Source organism: Perkinsus marinus (genome assembly GCF_000006405.1).
Source record: "Perkinsus marinus ATCC 50983 genomic scaffold scf_1104296953336, whole genome shotgun sequence".
Taxonomy (NCBI): domain Eukaryota; phylum Perkinsozoa; order Perkinsida; family Perkinsidae; genus Perkinsus; species Perkinsus marinus.
The window spans coordinates 45,217-67,592 of NW_003208496.1; the positions used below are offsets into that span (position 1 = coordinate 45,217).

The 22,376-nt window shown below is 49.5% G+C and overlaps 7 protein-coding genes across 7 annotated transcripts; 5 read left to right on the forward strand and 2 right to left on the reverse strand.

Annotated features, from left to right (window-relative positions):
• Nucleotides 1-2,273: 2,273 nt before the first annotated feature.
• Nucleotides 2,274-3,663, forward strand: Pmar_PMAR000411 (60S acidic ribosomal protein P0, putative). The gene is made up of 2 exons (XM_002776510.1): nt 2,274-3,120; nt 3,423-3,663. The coding sequence occupies exons 1-2, from the start codon at nt 2,314-2,316 to the stop codon at nt 3,570-3,572; spliced, it is 957 nt and encodes a 318-aa protein (XP_002776556.1). The 5' UTR covers nt 2,274-2,313; the 3' UTR covers nt 3,573-3,663.
• A 1,519-nt stretch (nt 3,664-5,182) lies between these two features.
• On the reverse strand, nt 5,183-11,709 carry Pmar_PMAR000412 (hypothetical protein; the record flags this gene model as incomplete). The annotated part of the gene is made up of 21 exons (XM_002776511.1): nt 5,183-5,309; nt 5,376-5,432; nt 5,482-5,580; nt 5,633-6,048; nt 6,096-6,348; nt 6,395-6,544; nt 6,592-6,713; nt 6,758-6,938; nt 6,992-7,203; nt 7,248-7,363; nt 7,407-7,497; nt 7,540-7,612; nt 7,661-7,784; nt 7,829-7,896; nt 8,141-8,245; nt 8,296-8,380; nt 8,430-8,826; nt 9,067-9,210; nt 9,257-10,627; nt 11,165-11,368; nt 11,533-11,709. 21 exons carry the CDS (start codon nt 11,707-11,709, stop codon nt 5,183-5,185), a joined length of 4,572 nt encoding a protein of 1,523 aa, XP_002776557.1.
• Nucleotides 11,710-11,855: 146 nt separating this feature from the next.
• Nucleotides 11,856-13,827, reverse strand: Pmar_PMAR000413 (conserved hypothetical protein; the record flags this gene model as incomplete). The annotated part of the gene is made up of 3 exons (XM_002776512.1): nt 11,856-13,535; nt 13,587-13,694; nt 13,732-13,827. 3 exons carry the CDS (start codon nt 13,825-13,827, stop codon nt 11,856-11,858), a joined length of 1,884 nt encoding a protein of 627 aa, XP_002776558.1.
• A 167-nt stretch (nt 13,828-13,994) lies between these two features.
• Pmar_PMAR000414 (hypothetical protein) lies at nt 13,995-15,504 on the forward strand. Its single transcript, XM_002776513.1, has 8 exons — nt 13,995-14,048; nt 14,300-14,426; nt 14,473-14,572; nt 14,662-14,760; nt 14,894-15,040; nt 15,090-15,217; nt 15,265-15,364; nt 15,416-15,504. Exons 2-8 carry the CDS (start codon nt 14,395-14,397, stop codon nt 15,467-15,469), a joined length of 660 nt encoding a protein of 219 aa, XP_002776559.1. The 5' UTR covers nt 13,995-14,048; nt 14,300-14,394; the 3' UTR covers nt 15,470-15,504.
• Nucleotides 15,505-18,887: 3,383 nt separating this feature from the next.
• Pmar_PMAR000415 (hypothetical protein) lies at nt 18,888-19,641 on the forward strand (the record flags this gene model as incomplete). Its single annotated transcript, XM_002776514.1, has 6 exons — nt 18,888-18,905; nt 18,975-19,052; nt 19,099-19,202; nt 19,249-19,304; nt 19,347-19,434; nt 19,632-19,641. The coding sequence occupies 6 exons, from the start codon at nt 18,888-18,890 to the stop codon at nt 19,639-19,641; spliced, it is 354 nt and encodes a 117-aa protein (XP_002776560.1).
• A 274-nt stretch (nt 19,642-19,915) lies between these two features.
• On the forward strand, nt 19,916-20,844 carry Pmar_PMAR000416 (hypothetical protein; the record flags this gene model as incomplete). The annotated part of the gene is made up of 7 exons (XM_002776515.1): nt 19,916-20,038; nt 20,083-20,193; nt 20,237-20,331; nt 20,384-20,450; nt 20,490-20,548; nt 20,593-20,692; nt 20,743-20,844. The coding sequence occupies 7 exons, from the start codon at nt 19,916-19,918 to the stop codon at nt 20,842-20,844; spliced, it is 657 nt and encodes a 218-aa protein (XP_002776561.1).
• Nucleotides 20,845-21,713: 869 nt separating this feature from the next.
• On the forward strand, nt 21,714-21,924 carry Pmar_PMAR000417 (hypothetical protein; the record flags this gene model as incomplete). The annotated part of the gene is made up of 2 exons (XM_002776516.1): nt 21,714-21,799; nt 21,849-21,924. 2 exons carry the CDS (start codon nt 21,714-21,716, stop codon nt 21,922-21,924), a joined length of 162 nt encoding a protein of 53 aa, XP_002776562.1.
• Between the last annotated feature and the right edge of the window lie 452 nt (nt 21,925-22,376).

Sequence of the window (22,376 nt, forward strand, 5' to 3'; positions counted from 1 at the left end):
TGGGCTCTTATACCAGAATACAGTGTTGGGGGGATATACTACTACAGGGGGCATCTCCTGTGGTGTATCTGCTATGACGAACACAACTCAGCCAAAGACCCATCTAGCTTGGTGAAATAACGCTCCCTAAGGTTTGACAACAACGAGGAATATGATCCTAATGTGATGACATGTGAAAAATGTGACATGTGTCTTCCTAGCCATCCGTGAAAAATTCTAAATGAGTTCCTCCCGAAACATTATAGGTTCCTGGATGGTTCCATGAGCCCAACGGAGGGTCTTTACCTCGGAGCAAGAGTTGAATTGTATGAGATGCCTTCTGAATAAAGCCAGGCAAGACTCGCCGAAGACCATACCCCAACACCGAGCCAACTGCCAGCATCGAGGCTAGAGCTCCACCGCGGGCTAATCTAGAGCCCAACGATGGCTCGTCCGGCTTGCTCGGCCTGATTGAAATCAAGTAGCCATGACCAGAAGGGTATAACCCTACCCTATCCCCTCATCTCCATAGATCGCCCTCGAGGCCCGCAACCTCGGCGCTGCTCCCGTCGGAGTGGACAGCCGAGGTGCTAAGAAAAGGCTGCATGCCGAGTAGAGAACAAACGACGCCAACACCACCACTAGGAATGGTCGGCGAGCTCTCCGGGCCATAACTTTACTAGACTTCAACAACACACGAATGAGAGCATCTTTTCATGAGAGAGAACACCTTTGAATAGGAGGAAGAAGACGGGGAATATACGCATATCAGTCCCCGCCCCCGAGCCGTGACTGATAACGAAACACTACCAGAACTACTTGAAAACCTCGTCCATTTCACGTAGGGCATGCCTCATACCACACCTCAGCCTCGCTAGTGGTGATACGAACTCCGCGTCGATAGTAGCCGCCACCACAGCTAGGGTCGACAACCACTCGTACAGGTTGGGTTGGGGGCTAGGAAGTATGAACGGATGGTAATCCCCTCTCAGGTGGCAACAGTATCTACTATCTGTTCTACCTTGTCTCACCCCTGCCTTCTATTATCCAGCTCAGACGGGAGGCTGAAAAAGTATCCAGTTAAACCCACACTTGATCTCATGTGGGCGTCACAAACGTTCGAAAAGACAGCGCTTCAATTCATCTCAACCCTAAAATCGATTCTAGCGCTTCCAGAATCAACTTCGACTCCGCCCAAGTTTACCGAACATCCCAATAGCAGTCTTTGACAGCGAGTAGCAGTACCTTCTACCGTCATCCAGCTTGCCTCCAGCAAGCCAAATAATATGACCTCTCTCACAGTCCATATGCCTACCATCAAGACCACATCGTAGTCCCTCTGACATGATCTGGTCGTGGTTGCCGCATCCCACTAGCTACTACCATCGCTATTAGTGACGTTGAAGATGAGGAATTCTCCTTCTCTCAAGGGTTTCCGAAATGAGGGGTGATGCAGCGGTCTCTTGGGGAGTAAATGCTGACCAGCACTGGCCTATGATGACTCAGTTGCTCACATGCCGATAACTATCCCGACTAGACTAGCTCGTTGGGAATCTTTCGTCAGACTACCCGATCGGGACCTCCGACAATACCACCCACAATGACATATCACCTTCATTGGAAATCGACATCTGCGAAAAAACGTTTAGCATGTTCAGCGACCTCGCTGTCTTCTCTCCATCCGCTTGTGCCACGACTATCTCTCGAGGCCTGTGGGATTACATCGTCTTTGACGACCTTCTCTATACACACTGCTCCTCTTCGAGCCTACTCCTCCTCTACAAGTATTCGCTGCAATATGGGCATTTACTTCCACAGCACTACCCTGCGCCCCATCCAGTTAGTGAGGGAGTCAACGTCCTCGACTGTTCCGTGCTCTCCTTCATAGAGATTAGCTTGTACTCGCTCAACAGTAGTAACGTCGGCCTCGAAAAGTAAATCTCCCAAAGAAAAAAAATCGCCCTCCAGATGGCAACACAGATCAGTCTTGACCAGTCAAAAGAGTTCCAGAAGGCGAAACGGTGAAATTTGGTGTTCGCAAACTTCTACCGTGTTTTTTGGGTGGAAACTAAATTATACACGTTTGACATGGTAGATTGTACGAGCCATAATTGAAATGTTTATCAACTCTGTCCAGCCAACAGAAAAAGGTATCGCGTTGAAGTTACGGAGTTCCGCCATGAGCCACGCGCTGAATATGCGCCGTTGCGTCATCCCGCTATGCATAATCGATCACGCGATCGATTTTGCTCGGGTGTGGTCTTCTTTCCATTCTCCATACCTTTCAGTGGTTAAACTGATTGTAGAGCCGTTAGCTCGCAGTCCCCACAAAGCATGGCACCCCGTGATCCCAAGAAGCTTGCTAAGAAGACCGCCTACCTCGACAGGGTGAAGAACCTCCTCGACACTTGCGAGAAGATCCTCATCGCCTCCGTTGACCATGTCGGATCCAACCAGTTGCAGCAGATCCGTATTGCTCTCCGTGGCAAGGCCATCATCGTCATGGGTAAGAACACTATGCTCCGTACCGCCCTCAGACAATACGAGGAGGAGCACGAGGCTGATCTCGGCCATCTCTTGAATGTCATCAAGGGTAACATCGGTCTTATCTTCTGCATGGCCCCTATTGACGAGATTCGTGAGGTCATCTCCCAGCACAAGGTTCCCGCTATGGCTAAGGCTGGTATGGTTGCTCAGTGCAATGTCGACATCCCCACTGGTCCCACCTCTTTGGACCCCTCTCAGACCAACTTCTTCCAGGCTTTGAACATCGCCACTAAGATTGTCAAGGGTTCCATTGAGATCTCCAACGATGTCGCTCTTGTCACCAAGGGGCAGAAGGTTACTGCTTCTCAGCAGGCCCTTCTCATGAAGTTGAACATCCGTCCCTTCGAGTACGGTGTCGAACTTGAGAGTATCTACGACAACGGTGAGGTCTATGATGCCGCTGCCCTGGATATCAGCGATGATGATCTTGTTGAGAAGTTCATGCACGGTGTTACCTACTTTGCCGCCTTCTCTCGTGAAGCCGGCATCCCCAACGAGGCCACTCTGCCTTATGCTATCAACAACGCCTTCAGGAACGTCGCCGCTTTGTGTTCCGACGTCGACTTCACCTTCCCCGAAATCGAGCAGCTCAAGGTATTAGGGGCTTCCTATCGCTCGCTGGTCATTGGAGGGATTGCAGTGTGGCCTCTAACCATACTCGCAGTAACCGTCTATGCGAGCACCTTCACGTGGTGTATAGTCGCTAACGGTTCTCTCCTACACAGTATGCGTTGGTTGAGTGCCTTGGCCCTCCTAATGCTGTGCCGGTATATTCCTAGTCGTTCAGTAGCTGCTATGTGGCCATTAGCTGAAAGAAAAACCATACCGGCAACAAACTGATCGTTCTGATGCCGTTAGCTCTATTCGCTGAATGATATTATGTTTTCGCCTCTCAGGAATTCCTCAAGGATCCTTCCAAGTTCGCTTCCGCTGCCCCCGCCGCTGGTGCTACTGCTGCTGGTGAGGTCAAGGCTGAGGCCGCTGCTGCTCCTGCTGAGGAGGAAGAAGAGGAGGATGTGGAAATGGATTTCGATCTCTTCGACTAAGGCGAGCTCTAATGATGACCCGTTGATACTCCCACCTGCCAGATGGGTATTCTGTGGTTGCCAAAAGGCTGCTTTATGCACCTGCGAGGATAACACACTCTGTTGTGTTTGCTAGTGATGGTTGCTATGCACACTCTCCCTCGACTGTTCTCCATCGATAGTGTTGTCGACCTGTTCGTGTGCACATAGCTCTTGTTGCGTGTTCGCGCTTGTGCCTCATCTTGTGAGATGCCGGTGATTTTGACGCACTACAAGTTTATGTTTTCTGTGGATGAGTACATGAGTAGCCTCTAACTACTCATGTTAAATCGTCTATGCGAGCATCCTCATGTGGTGTATAGTCGCCAGCGATTTCATCCAATACAGATTGGGTTAGTTGAGTGCTTCTGCGCTCCTAATCCTGTGCCGATATATTCCTAGACTTGCAGTAGCTACTACGTGGCCATTAGCTGTGAGACAAACCATACCGGCAACATTTCATTAATAGCTGTAATGATGACCCTATCTGCCGCCCCAGTCCGATTATCCGTGGGGATAACGCAGAAACAAGTGTTCCTCTCTCTGATACAGCAAATACTGTCTATTGCAATGATGATACAAACTACGTCCCAGCCAATCTGATTGTCAGTGGCGATATCGTAGAACTAGTGTTCCTCTCTCTGAAGCATAATAATTTGTGGATGAGTACATGAGTAGCCTCTAACTATTCATGTTAAATCGTCTATGCGAGCATCCTCATGTGGTGTATAGTCGCCAACGATTTCATCCAATACAGATTGGGTTAGTTGAGTGCTTCTGCGCTCCTAATTCTGTACCGGTATATTCCTAGACTTACAGTAGCTACTACGTGGCCATTAGCTGTGAGACAAACCATACCGGCAACATTTCATTAACAGCTGTAATGATGACCCTATCTGCCGCCCCAGTCCGATTATCCGTGGGGATAAAGCAGAAACAAGTGTTCCTCTCTCTGATACAGCGAATACTGTTCATTGCAATGATGATACAAACTACGTCCCAGCCAATCTGAATGTCAGTGGCGATATCGTAGAACTAGTGTTCCTCTCTCTGATGCATCATGAAGGAGTATTACAACACTGTCTTCTAACCTCATTTGTACTGAAGAGTGTTACAGCACAGTCGTCTGAGAATATATTGGCTCCATTATTTATATATATTTGAGATTGGACGACTATGCTGTAACACTCTTCAATAGAAGTGAGGTGAATAAGTTCTCGTCGCGGTTACTTAAATGTCAGCAAAATCACGTATGAAGTATAGAGAAAATTCGCAACGTGAAAGTCTCTGATTATATCCATCAAGTTGAGCATACAGAATCAGGTGTGACAACATACTTGAGTAACACAACATACTTCCCAATACTAACAACAAATATAATAATGGACGCATGACAATGACAGAATAATCTCACTAGGGATCTCTGGTAGAATACCTGAAGATCCACCAATTAGGTGCTACCACCTCTTACTTGAGGCCTCACGAATTGATATTTAATTATGGTCCTTGAACAGAATCGACTTCCCTGAGATGCACCAAGTTATAGTCTCCATGTAAGGAACACTCAAAAGAGGTATCGATCGCGAGAAATCTCACCGTGATGGGTCTCCAGCGAGGTTATCCTCAGCGCCCTCAGCATTGGAAACTTCAGCCTCTTCGCTCTCACCTGCAGTTTCGCCAAGGACTTCGGCTGAGGGCTGCTCTACAACACTATCGGACCTGAAAAGTCATATCTAAACCAAGCCCGAGGAATATGCACAGATAGACATGGGCAGCAATTCTCACTCGGGCAATCCCGATCCTCTGCCTTTCCCCTGCTTGTCTTCATTCAACGAATCAGGGCTGAGCATATCCAGACTAGACATAACCACCTAGTCCAATTATAGCGCACCTATTGACCTCCGCGGCATCCTCGTTGTTCGCCTCCGGACTCGCTGGGACGGGTCCCTCAACCTTAGCTTCATCAGCTAACTCACCATCAACAAGTTGACTGAGCAAAGCCGCTACCATACAGCGTTATCCTCTCTAGAAGCGGATCTCACCTCTCAGTCTGGGGCGGAGGACCAGTCTTGACATCATCCTTTCCTGGCGGGGGGCCCTCGGTTGCCTCCTCCACTTTCGGTGTATTAGCGACTGCTGGGCTGGTCGGCTCGGCTATAGACGTCTCGGAATGGTCATTGCCTCCTTCACTTTTCTCCATGGGAATGCTCATGGGCACGGCTCCCGAGCGTACCACTACTCCTTGGAGCTCCGCCACATCCTTCCTGCAACGACTACTCTCAGCAACAACCCTCCAATACCCCAGGCGGCACCTCATCTGGTCCGGTGTCTGCTGTGGCAATGAGCCCGCACTGAAATGATGCAGTCTGGATCTCAAGGCAGCGAGGTCCTTGAAATCGCGCTGGTAGAGGGCATGCACCCCTACATCCAGCAGAACATCAGGATGCTCATCCATGAGCTGAATAGAACTCCATACTTCAGAGCAATACCAAGTCTAGCGTCTACCTGCAAGGCCGAGGGCCACTCCTTGATAGCAGCCTGACCGTATGGTGTGACGCAGGCCGAAGCCAGGACTGCCCGTCCGAGGCCTCCAACGTCCACCTCCTGGGAGCCCGCCCCAGCCACTCTACGAAAGAGCAACTTCGCACTACTAACATCAGGCAGGAGCTTGAGGAAGCCAGTGAGGCACTTGGTAAAGGCTGGTAGCCGAAGCCCAGCACATGCGTCCACATCACCAGATTGTGTTTGCAGGAAATGCCTACGAGTGACTTCACCAAGTGTGTGCCTCCAGTGCCAACGACTACTTATGTATCGTCTGAGTAGCCCGATTCAGCCAGGTCTCTCCGAGGACTCTCTGTGCTCCGTCGTGACTAAGCAGAAATTTGTCGGCCTCTTCCGGTGGCGTCTTCGTAGGTGCAGCCAAGCCCCCAGCAAGGCTCAGTACACTCCCCGCCCTACGACAGACGGACCATTCTCCCGAGTCCACCACCGATCGGCTCACCGATGCTTTCCAGAATGTCCCTTTGTTTTGCCGCTACCATGAAGCCGTTGGCCCCCCGAGGACGAGTCAAGACTAGCATCGGAGGAAGCAGAGGCCATGTTGTACAGCAACTCCGTATGCACCTGACGCCCTCCCCCCTAAACTGGGCGAGTAAGCTCAGTCATACCGGTTGTCTGGACTCTGCTGTTTGCTGCTGCTGTTTCCGGGAAGCAGTCCTTCCTTCTCGGTTCCACGACTTGTCCGCAACATATATAGATTTACCATCAGGCGACAAGGCAAAGCCAGGAGGGATCATGGGCTCGTCTACAGGAGCAAGGCCAGCTTTCCAAATAAACAAACCTGACCCCCTACCCGGCAGCTCTCTACTGCTCGGATCAAACGACTCAATAGCCGATCGTACATAACGGCGGACCAGTTTGCGGACTGTACCACATCGTACTCCGTCAAAGTCCAGGAGGGGCCTACCGCCGCAGCCCACTCGTCTGAGCTCATGCTCATCTTGTCGCTCGCCCCTCTAGCCCCCCCAGGCAGGGTCGCCAGATTCATAAGGTGCTGCAGCATACTCTGCAACTGCCGTGCTTCCGGATGCTCCGGCAAAGGAACGAGGACACCCTGAAAGAGTATTGAGACGCTCAGGAGAGGCGGCCTTCGGGTACCCATTGTGACCATGGTCTGCACTCCAGCGGATCCACGCCATAGAAGGCGCATTGGGCGATGAGCTCTATGGCTTGAGGCAGCCGTATTGGGTGCTCCATACTCGATATGAACTCCTCTGAGGAGGCACATGATAGTGACAGTACGTGAAGGAAGCCCACCAGCCACAGCTCGAGGCGTTATATGAGGTATGATCTTCGCATCACGCAAGAACGTGAGGAGGTTCAGGAGCGCTATTGCTGGCGATGTGTCCTGAGAGTACACGGTAACCGCGACACCGGAAGGTCAGCCCACCTGGTGCCCTCGAGAGGAGCTATGACGGGGATGCTTGAGAGACGATGCTCGGCTGACACTCTGATGGCAATACCTACCAGGATGAGGCCATCACTACTTCGTCTACACTACTACGACCTACTGCAGATACATAACTTCCATTGGCTTGGCGAATGCCTTCACTAAATTGGAGCACTCCTCAGCCGCAGCTCCTTCCAAAACCAGTACAGCCCCCTTGTGCCGCGCGCTCTTCAAGGCACCATCATCTGAGGAACTCATCGCACGGTGACTCAACATTAACCAACAGCACCTTCCGTAAGAGACTTGGTAGCTCTGCTGGCCTCTTTCGTGGGAGGATCCCCCACTACACAAGGGCTCCTGAAGTAGTGGCATAAGTCATCATCAACAGAAACAATATTGGAGGAATATATGTTCATTCGTCAGCTAAGCTCAGGAGGAGTTTCCTTACTTATTACAGAAATTAACGCACGAATATGGGTAGAAGTGTACAGAAATCAATAAGAAATTCTTAAATTTTCCTCAGAATTTCCATATTGTCACTGACACATGTAGTTAACAATGTGCTAATTTTTCCACACTAAACGGGAAGGGAATAGAATACCTCGTTGGCACCGACTTGCTGCTGCCGCTGCTCTCCTGCTTCCGCGGGGCCGCCGCACGGGCTGATGCACTAACGGGCAGGGCCAACTTAGAGACAGGGGATGCCCTGGCGAGGACAAGCTAAATTCACTGGAAATGGGCGCGTTCTTCCCCTACTCGGTGCCTCTCTGAAGTTGACCACCTACCGCAGCCACCTTGTCCACCTTAGCCTCCAGATCCCGTATCGCTGACTCCAACGAATCTACACATGACGCAGGACTGATGCCAACGGTAGACTCTACCATCCCTACCTTCCCTCTCCTTATGCTTCTCAGCCATGACGCCGATCTGCATCTCCAACTCTCTTATACGGGCAGTAGCCTTAGAGCGAAAACTATCCAGCGGCCCCCCAACGCCCAGGCAGGGTCCTGGCAGGGCAGCCTGCTCGAGATCAGAGGCCTCCGTCTGAGGGTCAGGGGTGTCCTCCTGGAGATCCTCCAACTCCGGGAAGGCTCTAGAGGCCCGTAGCAGGTTAGGATGGAGGGCGGCGTAGGTAGAGCGATACGCAGCGCACAAGTCGGTGATAAGGCCAAGGACGACGGAGCGGAGGTGGCTGTCCTCTCCTCGCGAGCCAGCACTAGCCATAGTAGACACAATAGAGACCACCGCGTCAGCCGATCCTGGCCCTTGCAGTAAGGAGGGCAGTATCTAAGAACCACCTCATGCACCAGTGTTCGAGTATATGTCCGCTCCCCTCAGTTGAGCTCAGAAGTAACCTCACTCACTATAGAAGTTTACATACGATTTCTGGTGTACAGAAACCAACAATAATTCCCTCAAAGTTCGAATATCGTTACCAACACATGTGCATATTTTCCCACAATGTCATGCACTGTTGCTGTAAGCCACGAGGCTCCTACCACGACAAAACCACTACTGGGCACTGACCTCTTTAAGACATCGCTCCGCTGCTGCCGATGCAAAGGCCGCACTGGTTGCATACCGTGTTGACAGTTTCTTAACGATCTTCCATTCAACACTGTCCACCTCTGGAGGGTCCGATACCATGTGTTTGCATGCTACCTTTAAAACCTGAACAGGGCAAGATGCCCCATGCTTCTCAGCCGACTCGACCCACCTCTACTGCGGCTGCCTCCGTAAGTCGGGGGTGATGGACTATGGACAGCAACAGGTCCTTTTCACTCTCCTTTATTGGGATCATCTCGTCACCGCTGGTGTTCCTCTCAAGGAACAGCTTACAGATAGGCTCCGACAGGACACAGACTGGGAGGCACGGTAGCTTCTGGAGGGCCTCCGATATCAACGATGTTATGAAATCAGCGTAGTCTGGAAGAAGCTCTGGAGTGCCTAGTGACACTATGAGGGAGTACACCAGGGACCTCCACACAGCTGGTGCCATGGCCTCATCCTCTTGCCGACACACGTACTCCAGTATAGACACCAGCGTGCTGGCCGCAACGTACGGTAGGTGATCCCTCCCATCACCAGAGCCCTGTGAGGCCCTCTCTTGGAGTGCGAGCAGAACTTGTTCGGCTTGCTCTGTGTAATTAGCCTTAGCCGATATCAAACCAGATACCCAGAGTTCGCCAAGGAGGGCAGCACACCCTGCACAACAACAGTGTCTCCTTCTGACCAGCTGATCTAGGAGGAAGTCCACTACAGGGGACAAGGCGTAGAAAGGCTCCCCATGCTGCGACAGGGAGGCCACCAGACTGTGGGCTACTGGGAGGAACTGTGAATGGGTACGGCCGAGATGGGAGGAGAACAATGTCACCAAGGAGGCCCCATCCCGGTGCCAGATTTGGAAAACGGCCGAGCTCAGGGAGCCCCTAGTCTCCTCATTATCACTGTTGCGTATACACGTCGTGATGCTCTCGATGTACCCTTCCCTAGCCAGAGTATTCACAAGGTAGTCTTCCCTTGGGCACCGAGATGCTGCCAAGTACAGCAGACCAGCAGCGGCAGCATTCACCTCATTACCATACATATTAGTATCAAGAGCAGGAACTGCTACCCTGCACAAGGTAGATAACGACAGTTCCGTTATCCGATGTGGGAGTACAGCAGTAAACCATTGTACAAGGGACGCTGATGTGAAGGGGTAGATCTCGCCACTACTGACCATCCTCATGATCGCTGCCTCGTCCAGCGAGCCAGGTTTTGCTAATTGTAACGTTGTCAGAGCCGTGGAGACTATAACGCCCAAGACTGGGTCCAACGGCGGTAGTGTAGACTCCTCCATATCAAGCTCTTTAAGAAAGGCCGACTCGTGGAGGCCAGAGGTAGTCTCCTCTTTTTTGATTGGAGACTGCTCTGTGGTGGTTAGAAAGGTGTGGCCTCCCAACGACTCTCCACTAGGAGACCCAGACGGGCTCTTCTGCGCACCACTAGCTTGGACCGTAGGAGAGTCCTTAGGGGTTATTCGCTTCCTAGCAGTAGTGGGACCGACGGGAGGCAGGGGCTGTGTTGTTGACTGCTCAGCAGTTGCCTTTGAACTCCCCACACTTGCTGTGCTGATTTCATTGACCGCATCCGGCGAGAGAGGCCGAGAAGTTACGCGGGCACGTGGCTGAAATTATGATGATGAGTATAATCCGAATTCATCCCAAGTAGTAGTACTACCTTTTCTGTTCGAACTGGACTAGTTTCCCTACTCCTACGTCGCGATGCTGCAGCATACCTAGTAGTAGATCCAGTATGAAGAAATATGCACATGCATGTGTTGGTGACATTGTGGAAATATTGGAATTTCTCATTGGTTTCTATACACTTCTGTACGATTTCTCATGTGAACTCCTATAACTAGTGAGGAAACTCTCAAGCTCAGGTGAGAAAACGTACATATATTCCGCCAACACTTCCAACTACTCTATACAGTGACCCTCGGTCATACCCCTCCCTCCTCCTCTCAATGCTTTTCCCTCTGTCCGTCCTTTTTGAATGCTGCTGTTGGTAAGCCCGTAGAATAGTGTAAACCTATATAGAGCCCAATTCGCCCTCGCCCAGAAACGTTTTTCCATTCTACCTCCAAGAGCAGCTCTACTGCCAACGACTCGTCCTTCTCAGCTGCCAGGTCTTGGCAGATGGTCTCATCCAGGGTAACATCCAAGTGCTCCGACAAAGCCTCCGCCACCACCTTCCACCTCACTGACGGGTTCTTCGCGTTTCCAGATGACGAGATTGCTGATCTCAACGAGGGGCTAGGAGTAACACCAGCTCGGTCCAGAACCTGCAATTCCAAATATAATCTTCCGTATGCATAATGGAAATTCTGAGGAAATTCTCATCGATTCCAGTACATCTCTACACGTACGTAAACTTATATAATTAGTGATGAAACTCCTAAGCTCAGCTCCCTCCAACACTGCCCAAACTGACCGCTACTACTACTACCGCAGCAATAGCTTCAGCTATCATACTCCCTCCCATAAGCTGTTGCTTGGTCCTCTGACTCAACTGCACCGACTGCTCCGTCCCCTGTTCGGCCTGTCCAAGATCTACTCTCTCCTTCACTACGCCCAGCGATATAAGCCATCGGACTACCCCAGCAGGAAGACTCAATACACCCATTAGAACTACAACCCCACTGCCACTCCCTGCATTCTGACAAACTCAAACCACGTCGGTGAAAAAATTCCTATCACGAAAACTCGGCAAATTTCGATTGCTCATGGTAAATGCGGAGCTACACGCTCAGCAATTTACTACTATTCTTCCTAATACACTCGTTTGGCAGGGGGCACATGGTGCATCTCACTATCCAAGGGCTGGTCCACCACTGGTCTATACTTCAACGTTATGTCCGAGTCCTCAACGTTATGCTTGGTTTGATACGACAGGGAATGCTTCATCCACTCCACATCGTCCCTCTCAGGGAAGTCCTCCCGGGCATGAGCTCCTCGAGACTCCTTCCTGGCCTCTCCAGAGATGATCGTTTGAGCGGCCTGTGTTATGAGGTTCTCCAGTTCGAGGGTCTCGATAAGATCAGTGTTCCACACCAACGTGCGGTCTTTGATGCCGATATCCTTGTACTCCTTCATAATTTCACGTACCTCCTCACACCCCTTTTCCAGGTCATCTCCATTTCTGTATACAGGAGCACGAGTCTGCATGGTCCTCTGGAGTTTGCTTCGGAGGTCAGCAGTTGACACTGGGCCCTTAGCGTGTCGTATCTTATCAAACCTGTCAATGGTGGCCTCACCAGCGTCCTTAGGGAGGGCTACTGGAGGCGAGTTAGGCTTCACAATCTCGGCCACAGTATCAGCAGCAGTACGACCGAATACGACCAAGTCCAGCAGAGAGTTGGCCCCCAACCTATTAGCACCATGAACGGAGGCAGAGCCAGCCTCCCCAGCGGCCAGCAGGCCAGGGACGATCCTACTAGGGTCCGACGAGGTAGGATCAAGGCACTGGGCCTTCCAATTGGTAGGGATTCCTCCCATATTATAGTGCACTGTAGGCAGGACCGGAATAGGCTCCTTGGTGACATCAACTCCAGCGAAGATCTTGGCCGTCTCTGAGATACCAGGCAGCCTCTCTCTGAGAGTCTCGGCAGGTAGGTGGTCCAGATGCAGATAAATGTGGTCCTTGTTTGGACCAACTCCTCGGCCCTCGCGTATCTCAAGTGTCATGGCCCTAGATACCACATCCCGCGAGGCCAGGTCCTTAGCAGTAGGAGCATACCTAGCCATGAACGGCTCACCTTCACTGTTTCTCAGGATTCCACCCTCTCCACGGCAACCCTCAGTCATAAGACAGCCAGCTGGGAATATACCAGTGGGATGGAACTGTACGAACTCGAGGTCTTGAAGTGGTAGACCGGCTCGAGAGACCATGCCGCCTCCGTCACCAGTACAGGTATGAGCACTTGTGCAGCTCTGGTAGGCCCTGCCGTAGCCGCCGGTAGCAATAACAGTCTGGTGGGCGCCGAAGCGATGGATCGACCCGTCCTCCATGCTCATTGCGATAACTCCCTTACAGGAGCCGTATTGGTCCATGATGAGGTCCAGAGCAAAATACTCTATGAAAAAGAGACAATCGTACTTGAGAGACATCCCGTATAAAGTGTGGAGAATAGCGTGGCCGGTACGATCAGCAGCAGCAGCACACCTATAGGCCTGCCCACCCTTGCCGAACTTGAGACTCTGGCCACCGAAGGCTCTCTGGTAGATCTTACCCTCCTTGGTTCTGGAGAACGGCAGGCCGTAGCTCTCGAGCTCGAGGACGACTTGAGGGGCGAGACGGCACATGTGTTCGATAGCATCTTGGTCCCCGAGCCAGTCGGAGCCCTTCACAGTGTCATAGGCATGCCAGCGCCAGTCGTCCTCCGTCATATTGCCGAGAGCAGCATTGATACCTCCCTGAGCAGCCACTGTGTGGGAACGAGTTGGGAAGACCTAGCACGCAAACGAGAATCAATTGCAGTAGTGCTGGTTGCATAAACTCACTTTAGAGATGCAGGCGGTTTTAAGCCCATGAGCAACCAGGCCAGAAGCAGCTCTAAGGCCAGCGCCGCCAGCGCCAACCACAACAGCATCGTAGAAATGGTCATGAACCTGTGAGAGAACGAATTCAGAATTTCCCCCAAGTGACCGGAAAGTTTGCCTCGTATCCACGAATAGTCGACGTGCTGACGTGCCTAACAGCACTCCAGCCCGAACGAACTCCACCGGCAAGCTTGCTCAGCATGGTGGGTAAAACGGAAATATCGTGGAACCGATCTTGAGCTGGTGCACCAGCGATTGCGCGATTTTCTCCGAGTTGTACTTGTTTTAACACGCGTAAAAACGGTCGTGCGCTCGTCACCGTGTACGCAGTCGCGTTTTTGGAAGCCGTCACAGGCGATAGGAATTAATCGTTATCTTTATGGCGATCCCCAAAGTCGATAAACCTCATGAGGAGACATCAACGTAAGATGGGAAGGCCTGGGGACGGCGCGGCTAGCAGGACTGGCATGGCGCGAAGGAAGCCGACCGCGTTCAAAACCTGACGAGGCCATTCGCACTCGGATGAATTCGAGGATGTTCTGGCCGATGCATTTTCTCAATGAAATTTGGCACATCTTGCATTCACCATTGTCGCTATAGGAGTTTCGTGAATATGTTGCAGAGGAATTCGGCGGTGGCTATTGCATATTTTGTGTATTTACTCGTATTGTCAGGGGGCCTTCGTCAAGTGGTAAGAAGGGATTTACATCTTGGATATCATCTCTACTTTGCGGCGGCTCTCGGGCTGATAAGATAGACACGCCAGTGCATGCTCGGACACGCAGAAATGAGAACGATTATGTAGTTGGGTTGCAGATCCGCTCTGGTGCACATGTTGCGGTGTTAGTACGGATCTGGCAGCAGCCATAGAGACGCGCAGCCTCTTGCAGTGGATCCTTCGACTAAGGCGCCGATCAGGACCGTATACGACTCAAGACGAGGCAGAGGTTTGCCGGACTCTTTCTCTCCACATCGGCTAGTACTACTACCGCGATCGACGCCTGTGACCTGCCCTTTACGGTCGTTCTTGATGTAGGCGAATAACGTCGAAGGCTCCCAGTACCGGTCGGCATCGGGGTCTAAGGTGCCTCCGGGGGACTTGTTACCTGCGGTTACTTCACGAACTCATCCCGAGGTAGTAAGGAAGTCCATGGGCAGCTCATAGATCGATTGCTGGGAGACTTGGAATTGATAAATCTAAGCAACGGTGGACAATTTAGAGTGTTTCGCGTTACCTGGGAGGCGCTTGAACTCGCGCGTATCTTCAGATGCGCATGAGCTCTAGAGAGATGCGGGATATATTCAAGTCGATGGCAAGACTAGCTGACCAACGACGGCTCACGGGGAAGCATGTGCAGAAAGGTGGCAAACTGATCTGTGTCGGTGTCAACAAGAACGACCTCGAAAGGGCACATGTAGTCATCGTTGATACTAAGCCCGACGTTTTACCGTGATGATTCTCAGGTCCACGTACCTCTTTCTAAGGGGTATCCTTGGCTCACTAAGAGCTACTCTTACGGGCCCATTGGGGGTAACTCAGGGAGAACAGCGACTACGACAGCGACCCCCGGGGGTAGTGGCAGCTTTGCTGGGTAGGAACTCAAGTTACGGTATCATTCATCGTGTAAAGAGCTTTCAGTTATGACACGCCAACATTGCCTAAGAGTTCTCTGGGTGGCATCGGGCGGACAGATTTACAGAAAACTGTCAAGTACAGGTATACACGGACAAGGAAAGGGGTAGTAGTACTGACAGAAATCAATTGCGGGAAAATTTTTGTTACATTTCAGGTTGTTGACGATGGTCTTCCCCCTGTGACTTTACGTAGACGGTATTCGTTGTGAACACTGCACAGCGATAAGAATGTGGTAATATTATATTCATAATTCGACGAGTTGTCAAGCTCGGCGGCGTCCAAGGCGGCGGCAACAGCAGCAGCATTGAATAGAAAGAAGATTCTCTATCACTGTCATCATCTCGGCCAGCCACTTTTTACTCGAAGAACCGTCATGTATGATGGTGAACGTTTGCCTTATTGGCTTTCTGGAAATTTTGCCTTTTACGATATTCTAGCTGCTATCGGCTAAGTCGTCCTCTTCTCCTACTATTACTAATGCTGCTTGCTACGCCCGTGCTACTGTATATTTACTCTGTTGGGGCAGCTTTCCTCTGTGTCGGCATATATTTTGTATCATCTGTCGGGTATTGAGATCATCTGTCCCTAATTCGCGGCGATCTATGGCAAGTATAAGAGTTTCAGTGATAGTAGTAATAGTAATAGTGCCACGGTATTTTCTGCCTCTGCTGCTTTCGCCTTGTGGAAATACTGTCGAGTCTGATTCGACAAGAGATTTTACGATTTTCGATTCATAGGACATCGGTGTTATAAGTTGTACATGTTCATTATTCTGCTTTTTCCGAGAAGCCTCATTGGTTTTCTACCCTACAAGTTGCTGATTAATGACACAGAGTCTCGACAGTACATGAAGTCTACGTCATAGCCCTGATGATGGTATAAGAGTTACTGTATAGCAGTGGAGTTAGTTCTTATATTCACTACTGTTGCGTCTTTGGAGAAGTGTGTCGAGAGTCGCTGCTTTTGTGGTGATCATATTGGGCAGTTCGCAAAGCTGTACGAAAGAGAAAAAACTACGTATCATTGTTGTTGTTGTTGAAGTTCCAGTTGTATCCTTTCGCTGTTTTTCTTCGTCTTCATTTCGTTTTTTCCGTTTCGTACTACGGTGATGCTTTCAGTGTCGCTCTTATTATTGCATAGTGGAGGAATGCTGGTTACGGTACTAGTAGTAGTTATTGTTGATATAACTACTATCGTTGGCATATTCTCGGTGATGCTTGTCTGTCGTTCATGCCGAATCTATGCGGTAGAGGTATAATAATGATGATGCCAACTTCTGTATTGAAGCCCAGGAAGGCTATTCTCTGTATGTTACGGTATCATCGATGTCCATTATGATGATCATAAGCACTAGTACTATCTGATATTTGCTTATCCTAACGGTGGTTGCGCCCAAGGTGCTGTTGGTAGTGTCACACTTGACGAAGAAAAAGAAGAAGGATTGGTCATAACTTCCCCGCTTCCTTCCTCTTCTTTTGATTGTTTCGCAGTCAATTGGTATTCGATTCGATCCTAGTGCACGGGAGTGTTAAATCGGTACGTAATAGCGAGACAAACTCCGGCTTAGAGACTTTCACACGGGGGTAGATAGCCGATGTAGTGGCCATAACAGCCACTAGTGGCAACATGTATCGCTTTCGAGCTCTCGTTTGACCAGTTCTCAGCACTAGATCATACAGGACTGTTACTGAGCATATGAGGGGAAATATTCTCCCACGCTGTGTGAGGCTCAGCTCACAATGGACTGCTCCGATATAAATAGTAAATATAATGATAACTAAATGATATGCATATAAATATATTTATCAGGTATTAATAGATGTTATATGGATACGTTATAACTTACTGATATACAATGTGTTCGATTTTGATAGCCCGAAGCGAAAAAATGTTGTAACTTGGCTAATTCGACGATTAGGAAACCCGAACATCTCGAGGTCTATAAGTAAGCAATATATCAATATGTAGAATCATCATCGATCACTAACCGTTGCACTATAGTATTTTTTGCTCAATCATTCATATGAGTTTCAAAGTCGTTTACCACCCGGATGGTGTTATCAATCATGGGTAGCAAGCGGTGCCTTCACTCAGTTATATGTTTCTTTTCGACCGCTGCGTATCGAAGCGAGCTCGGTGAGTCGTTCTGCCCACATAGTTTCCTTTGTAAAGTTGCACACATGAGAAGAGTCATTTGTTATCATTTGGTGACCATGTGAGGTTATCCCTCGGATTTCAGGGCCACGGACATGCACGGTCCCGACAACAAAAGTGATGTTGAAATGCTTCCAGTCGACGAAGCACCGCTAAGAACACGTGTCCAACATAAGAGGGTGAGATACGCTTCGCCTCATCACTGGTCGCACTTCTTCGCTAGGGTTTCCACTCGAAAAGAACTAGGAAGGAGATCGCCGATCTAATGCGGCGCCGAGCAGCCTTCCGAGCTTTCGCTGGCAGTCACGTCATGATAAAGGGCAGACTAGTGTCTTGTGGAGTTAACCGTTTACACTTAGAGAGAGCTAATGTGAGATAAGCGGCATTCCTCACCTAAAACACTTCTAACACTCCAAGGTTAATGCGCGCTATAGAGCATACTAAGTATGTGAGATGGAAAGAAATACACTCTGTCTGTGCCGGACTCAATTCATGGGAGGACGAGGTCGTCTTTTTGCGTTGATTCACTCAGTGTTTGCTCTCCTCAGCCCAGCTTAGAAGTTCACTAGAGTTTTAAAGAAGTTTGCATGAGTATTCGGGTAGAAGTGTACAGAAACCAATGAGAATCTCCCGAAATTTTCTCAGAATTTTCATATTGTCACCAACACAGATATGCACTGTCTACATTACACGATCGAGCTTTGCTCACACTAGCTTAGCATTATCACTGCATTCTCTCGACTACTTTCACTTTTCTATCTGCTCTATTTCATTCACTATGAAGCCAATCTACTCGGGCGAGATAGTGCATGTAGTTGACCATGTGCATATTTCCCAACATCTACTAGAAAGTTGATAGTAAGATTGAGTTCAGATACAAGTACCTCTCCATGTAAGCTACCCCTGGCTGACGAACTCGCATTAGATTCATGCTTGTCTACCAAAATTTGATTACCAAATCAGCTTTGTCTGATCCGAACTCCCAAGCCTCATTCGCCGTTCATAAGAGCGATAGTGAACTGACTAGGCTATCACCACAACGTTCGTCTTGTGTATAGTACTTGTTCAATTTCATAGTTTCTGTATTCACGTGATAATTTAGTCTCTTAGCGTTTCCCTGTTAGATCCACCGATGTCAACTTAGGCCAACTCAAAACCAGATGATTAGGGAATAATGATAATGATGAGCCCTAATCAATCTCGGGGTTGTCCAGCATGCTTCGTGACGGTTATAAGTATCCAATGGTCAGAGAAGGATACAATGAAAGATATGAATAACGCACACAGAGGAAACTACTGAACAATGGGTTGAAATAAATCAATTTTTATATAGATATTGTCGGTATCTTACAGGCTGAGAGTAGAGTAGAACTAACCCGATACGCTGAGGTAGAGGACATCGTGCCGTTGAGCCTGACGGTCTGAGAGGTTATTTCTGGGATGAGATCGACCATCAAGTTACATCTCTTGAAATGACGCTAGACAAGACTGTAGCGGTCAAACATGGAGAAGCGACAAAAGTCCGTCTTGGCAAAGCATTGCAGTAGCATGTTGCTCAGGTGCGACAAGTAGCTGGTAAAATGAAGGAAATCCAAGCCAAGTTTGCTTCTGGAGAGATAGCCTCTGACCGATTCAAGGTCCGATCAGCTGGCCTATTAGTCTTGGCCATTTTCTTCATTGTAGCTAGAGGACTTCTTGTGTCAATGCGAGCAGTTCCCTTTGGGGTGCCGGCCTATCACTTTAGCAGAGCTGGGCGCGGGTTTCCCCGTTTACTTCGATTTTATGAAGTACGCGCTCACTCGCAGTCTATGAATCCTCTTGTTATTCATTCAGGGCGCTCCGGAACCTGGTCGTGATGCTCTTTTTGGTGAGCCCCTCGGCCCCAGTGGGTCGGCCAATGACCGGTCTACAGATATCCATCATCATGTTAGTGTCGAACGTCAATGCGGACTCGATGGACCTCATGATACCTATAGGGCAGCCCAAGGTGAAGCTGGCTTGGTTCACAGCAGGCGAGCCGTGACCCTAGATATCTTCCTCCTGGCTCACTCCTGGGAATCATGGTCACTACGGTAACGAAGGCCCTGAGTTGTAAGCAAGTTAATCCTGGGTATCCCGTACCAATGCTAACATGTGTATTCTATTTGTTCAAGCGATCTCATTCAGGAGCCTAGCAATAACCCTCATGGTGTTATTGACGATGGCATTTTCAGTAGGCTTCGGTAGATTGTGTAAACTGTAGTGATTCTCATAGGTACATTACTCTCGAAGGATTAGGATTCTTGAGTCGACATGTGACGCTCTTACAGGTTAGTCAGGGGTCTTTTAGGCATTCCCCAGTGCAGTGTGGAAGCATATGTTCGTTTCTCTAAGCTGAGCTTAAGGCGTTCTGGTCCAGAAACCAATGACAACTTGCCTAAATCTCTTCCGAATTTCCATGTTGTCACCAACACGTACACGTAGTTGACTATGTGCATATTTTCTAGCACTACTACAGTGCATGGGCTCAGACCATCCCAACGACTATGCCGTTTTCGTATCGGGACTCCCACACAATGCAACCGACGAAGCCGAGATTTCCGACTTCTTTCACAGGAACGCGGTTCGAGATAGAGGAGTGGAAGTGGGAACAGACATTAACCGCGTCGTACAATGAGTGTCATACAGGTTGTCAAAGCGCTAGTTTGCTTCGAAATAACACAACTGTTCGCTGCTGTGAAACAGAAGAAGCGTGCTGAAATGAATCTTTCCCAGGATCCAGGCAACCCGCATCTCCAGGTTAAAACATCGTCTCGAAACTCCATCCAAGGAGCTCTCTCAGGCTGAGGTGGTGGCCGCGAAGGAGGCCCTCGCCAGTGTTGCTCCTGACAGGGCGGCCAAGATACAATCATCAGGTCACGCCGTAGTCATTTTCAGGTATCAACTCAGATCATTATGCCCCATCGGCGAGGTGGGGCTGGGGTCTCAGATATCAGAAGGACCATCGTGCCTGTTTACGCTACTGGAATGGCATAAGCCGCCGACTCGTCAATATGGTAAACTCAATATTTTCAATACCACACTTTTCCCCACAGTTAATGAGTATCGGCCTGGACTGTACCTGCCTCGATAGTGCTCCGCGGTTCAGAGGCTGGTAAGGGGGATGATTGTTTAGGAGCGCAGATGTTCAACTCTCAGCCGACTGAAGGTCAAAAGGGCTCCAAACCCGACTGATTTTCAGTGGGAGAACCTTGGTGTCACATCGCAAGAGCGGCGGACAGCTCAGTTCACCACTTTGGTGAGGCTCGCAATGTGTCTGATTGCCTTGCATACGGCCACCATTTTCAGGCATTTATATCTGTTATGATAGCTGCCTGTGGTCTGGCTTGCTTTGGGTTACAAAAGCTTCAAGAGGGAATAGCAGAAGACGGTGGTTCGGCTATATTGTAAGGCAGTGGGTTTACAATGGGCAGTTCAATGACCGCAAAGTCTCCGGGATGAGACCATCGTTGGTATCCGTTCCCAACTGGGCTACATGCATACTCTGACAAGAAACTCACAAGTCTATACAGAACCATTCAGAACGGCTCGAGATGTACAAAAAAACCTGTGAAAACAATACCGGTAGCAGGTCATGAAAAAATGAGACCCTGACCAGTTTTCGAGTATCTCAAAGTGAAAAAAACTACGATAATACTAATAATGAGGTATTTCATTGCAACAATAACTCTTCGGTACTTCAACATACCGTACAAGTGCTGCCTTGTTCCAAGGTCCCTCCTCCCGGCTCTAACGATCGCCTTCCTTAACTGGCTCATCACGAAGTTGGCGTATAAAAGTGTTATTCATGAACGCCATTTCACAGTCTCAGCTAAAGACAGTGGGCCCCTTGCACCCGGCTCCAGTTCGTCGCACCTGAGTTCCAGGTAGCATAATGACGAAGCTGAGCTTTGCCTATGTGATGAACACCGCGGTTGTGCTCTATGCTGTGAATGCTGACCCTATTCATTGGTATAGGGCTGGAGGCCTGGTCCCTGATGTCTTCATGACTATCCTAGTTAATTCTGTAATCAAAGCGCATTCAACTGATACACTTAAAGGGAGCTCAAAATTAGACTCTCGCTCGGCATCGACTGACTCTGCATATTTTAGAGAATAATTCAAATTCGAAGTCCTGGGTGGATCCTTTGACATCATCTCGAAACACTCGCTATTAGTGTCCTCGATCCACAACGCATGCTGTGCAGACCGAGATTGAGATATGTGTCTCACTGCGTAACTATCCACGCTCTAATTCGACGCAGATCCTCCCACCTGCAATGGCGTTTCTCGACCTCGGTGGAATCATCCGCAAAAATGTCATCAAGAAAATCGACCCAGAAAAGAGCAAACTGAGACAAGAAAAGTAAGACGGGGAAGCTAGCATTGCGATGAGAGTAACTACGGAACATCAGATACAACAAGCTTCATGAGGGGTCCGATATGGACATGGCATTAAGGTTCAAAAAGCACATGAAAACATGGGGATAGTCGTAACTCAGATATGCATACGCGATGAAGACCTACTTTCTGGGCATCATGTTTACTCCAATAGTTCCCGTGCTCCTACCTTTGGTAGCTCTCGGCCTTACCTTGCAGTATTACAGCACCAAGTAAGTAAAGATGTGTCCAATCTCTCTATCCTTGCCTGCTATTATCTCGGTGAATTACGAGTATGGTAACGAGGTACTTACTCTTACGCAAATGTAAACGGCCGTACACCCAGTCTGCCAAGTTAGCTAAGCAGGCCATGTTGTTGGTGGAGTTATCCTCGGTGGTGAGCCCTGAGGAACCTTCCATACAGTCTTTACGAACCTGGAACTCAGTTGCTCGCGGTGATGGGCCTCATCTTTATTCGCCCGTCTGTGGCAGAGCGGCGGTTGGCTTCGTTCAGAACTCAGATGGGAATGCTCATATTTTTCAGCTGCACCATTTTCGTGCTT

Coding starts and splice junctions, on each gene's coding strand:
- Pmar_PMAR000411 (XM_002776510.1), top strand. CDS start 2,314: ATGGCACCCCGTGATCCCAAGAAGCTTGCTAAGAAGACCGCCTACCTC. Junction 3,121..3,422: donor CCGAAATCGAGCAGCTCAAG/GTATTAGGGGCT, acceptor TTCGCCTCTCAG/GAATTCCTCAAGGATCCTTC.
- Pmar_PMAR000414 (XM_002776513.1), top strand. CDS start 14,395: ATGCTCGGACACGCAGAAATGAGAACGATTAT. Junction 14,761..14,893: donor CTTCACGAACTCATCCCGAG/GTAGTAAGGAAG, acceptor GCGTATCTTCAG/ATGCGCATGAGCTCTAGAGA. Junction 15,218..15,264: donor GGTAGTGGCAGCTTTGCTGG/GTAGGAACTCAA, acceptor AAGAGCTTTCAG/TTATGACACGCCAACATTGC.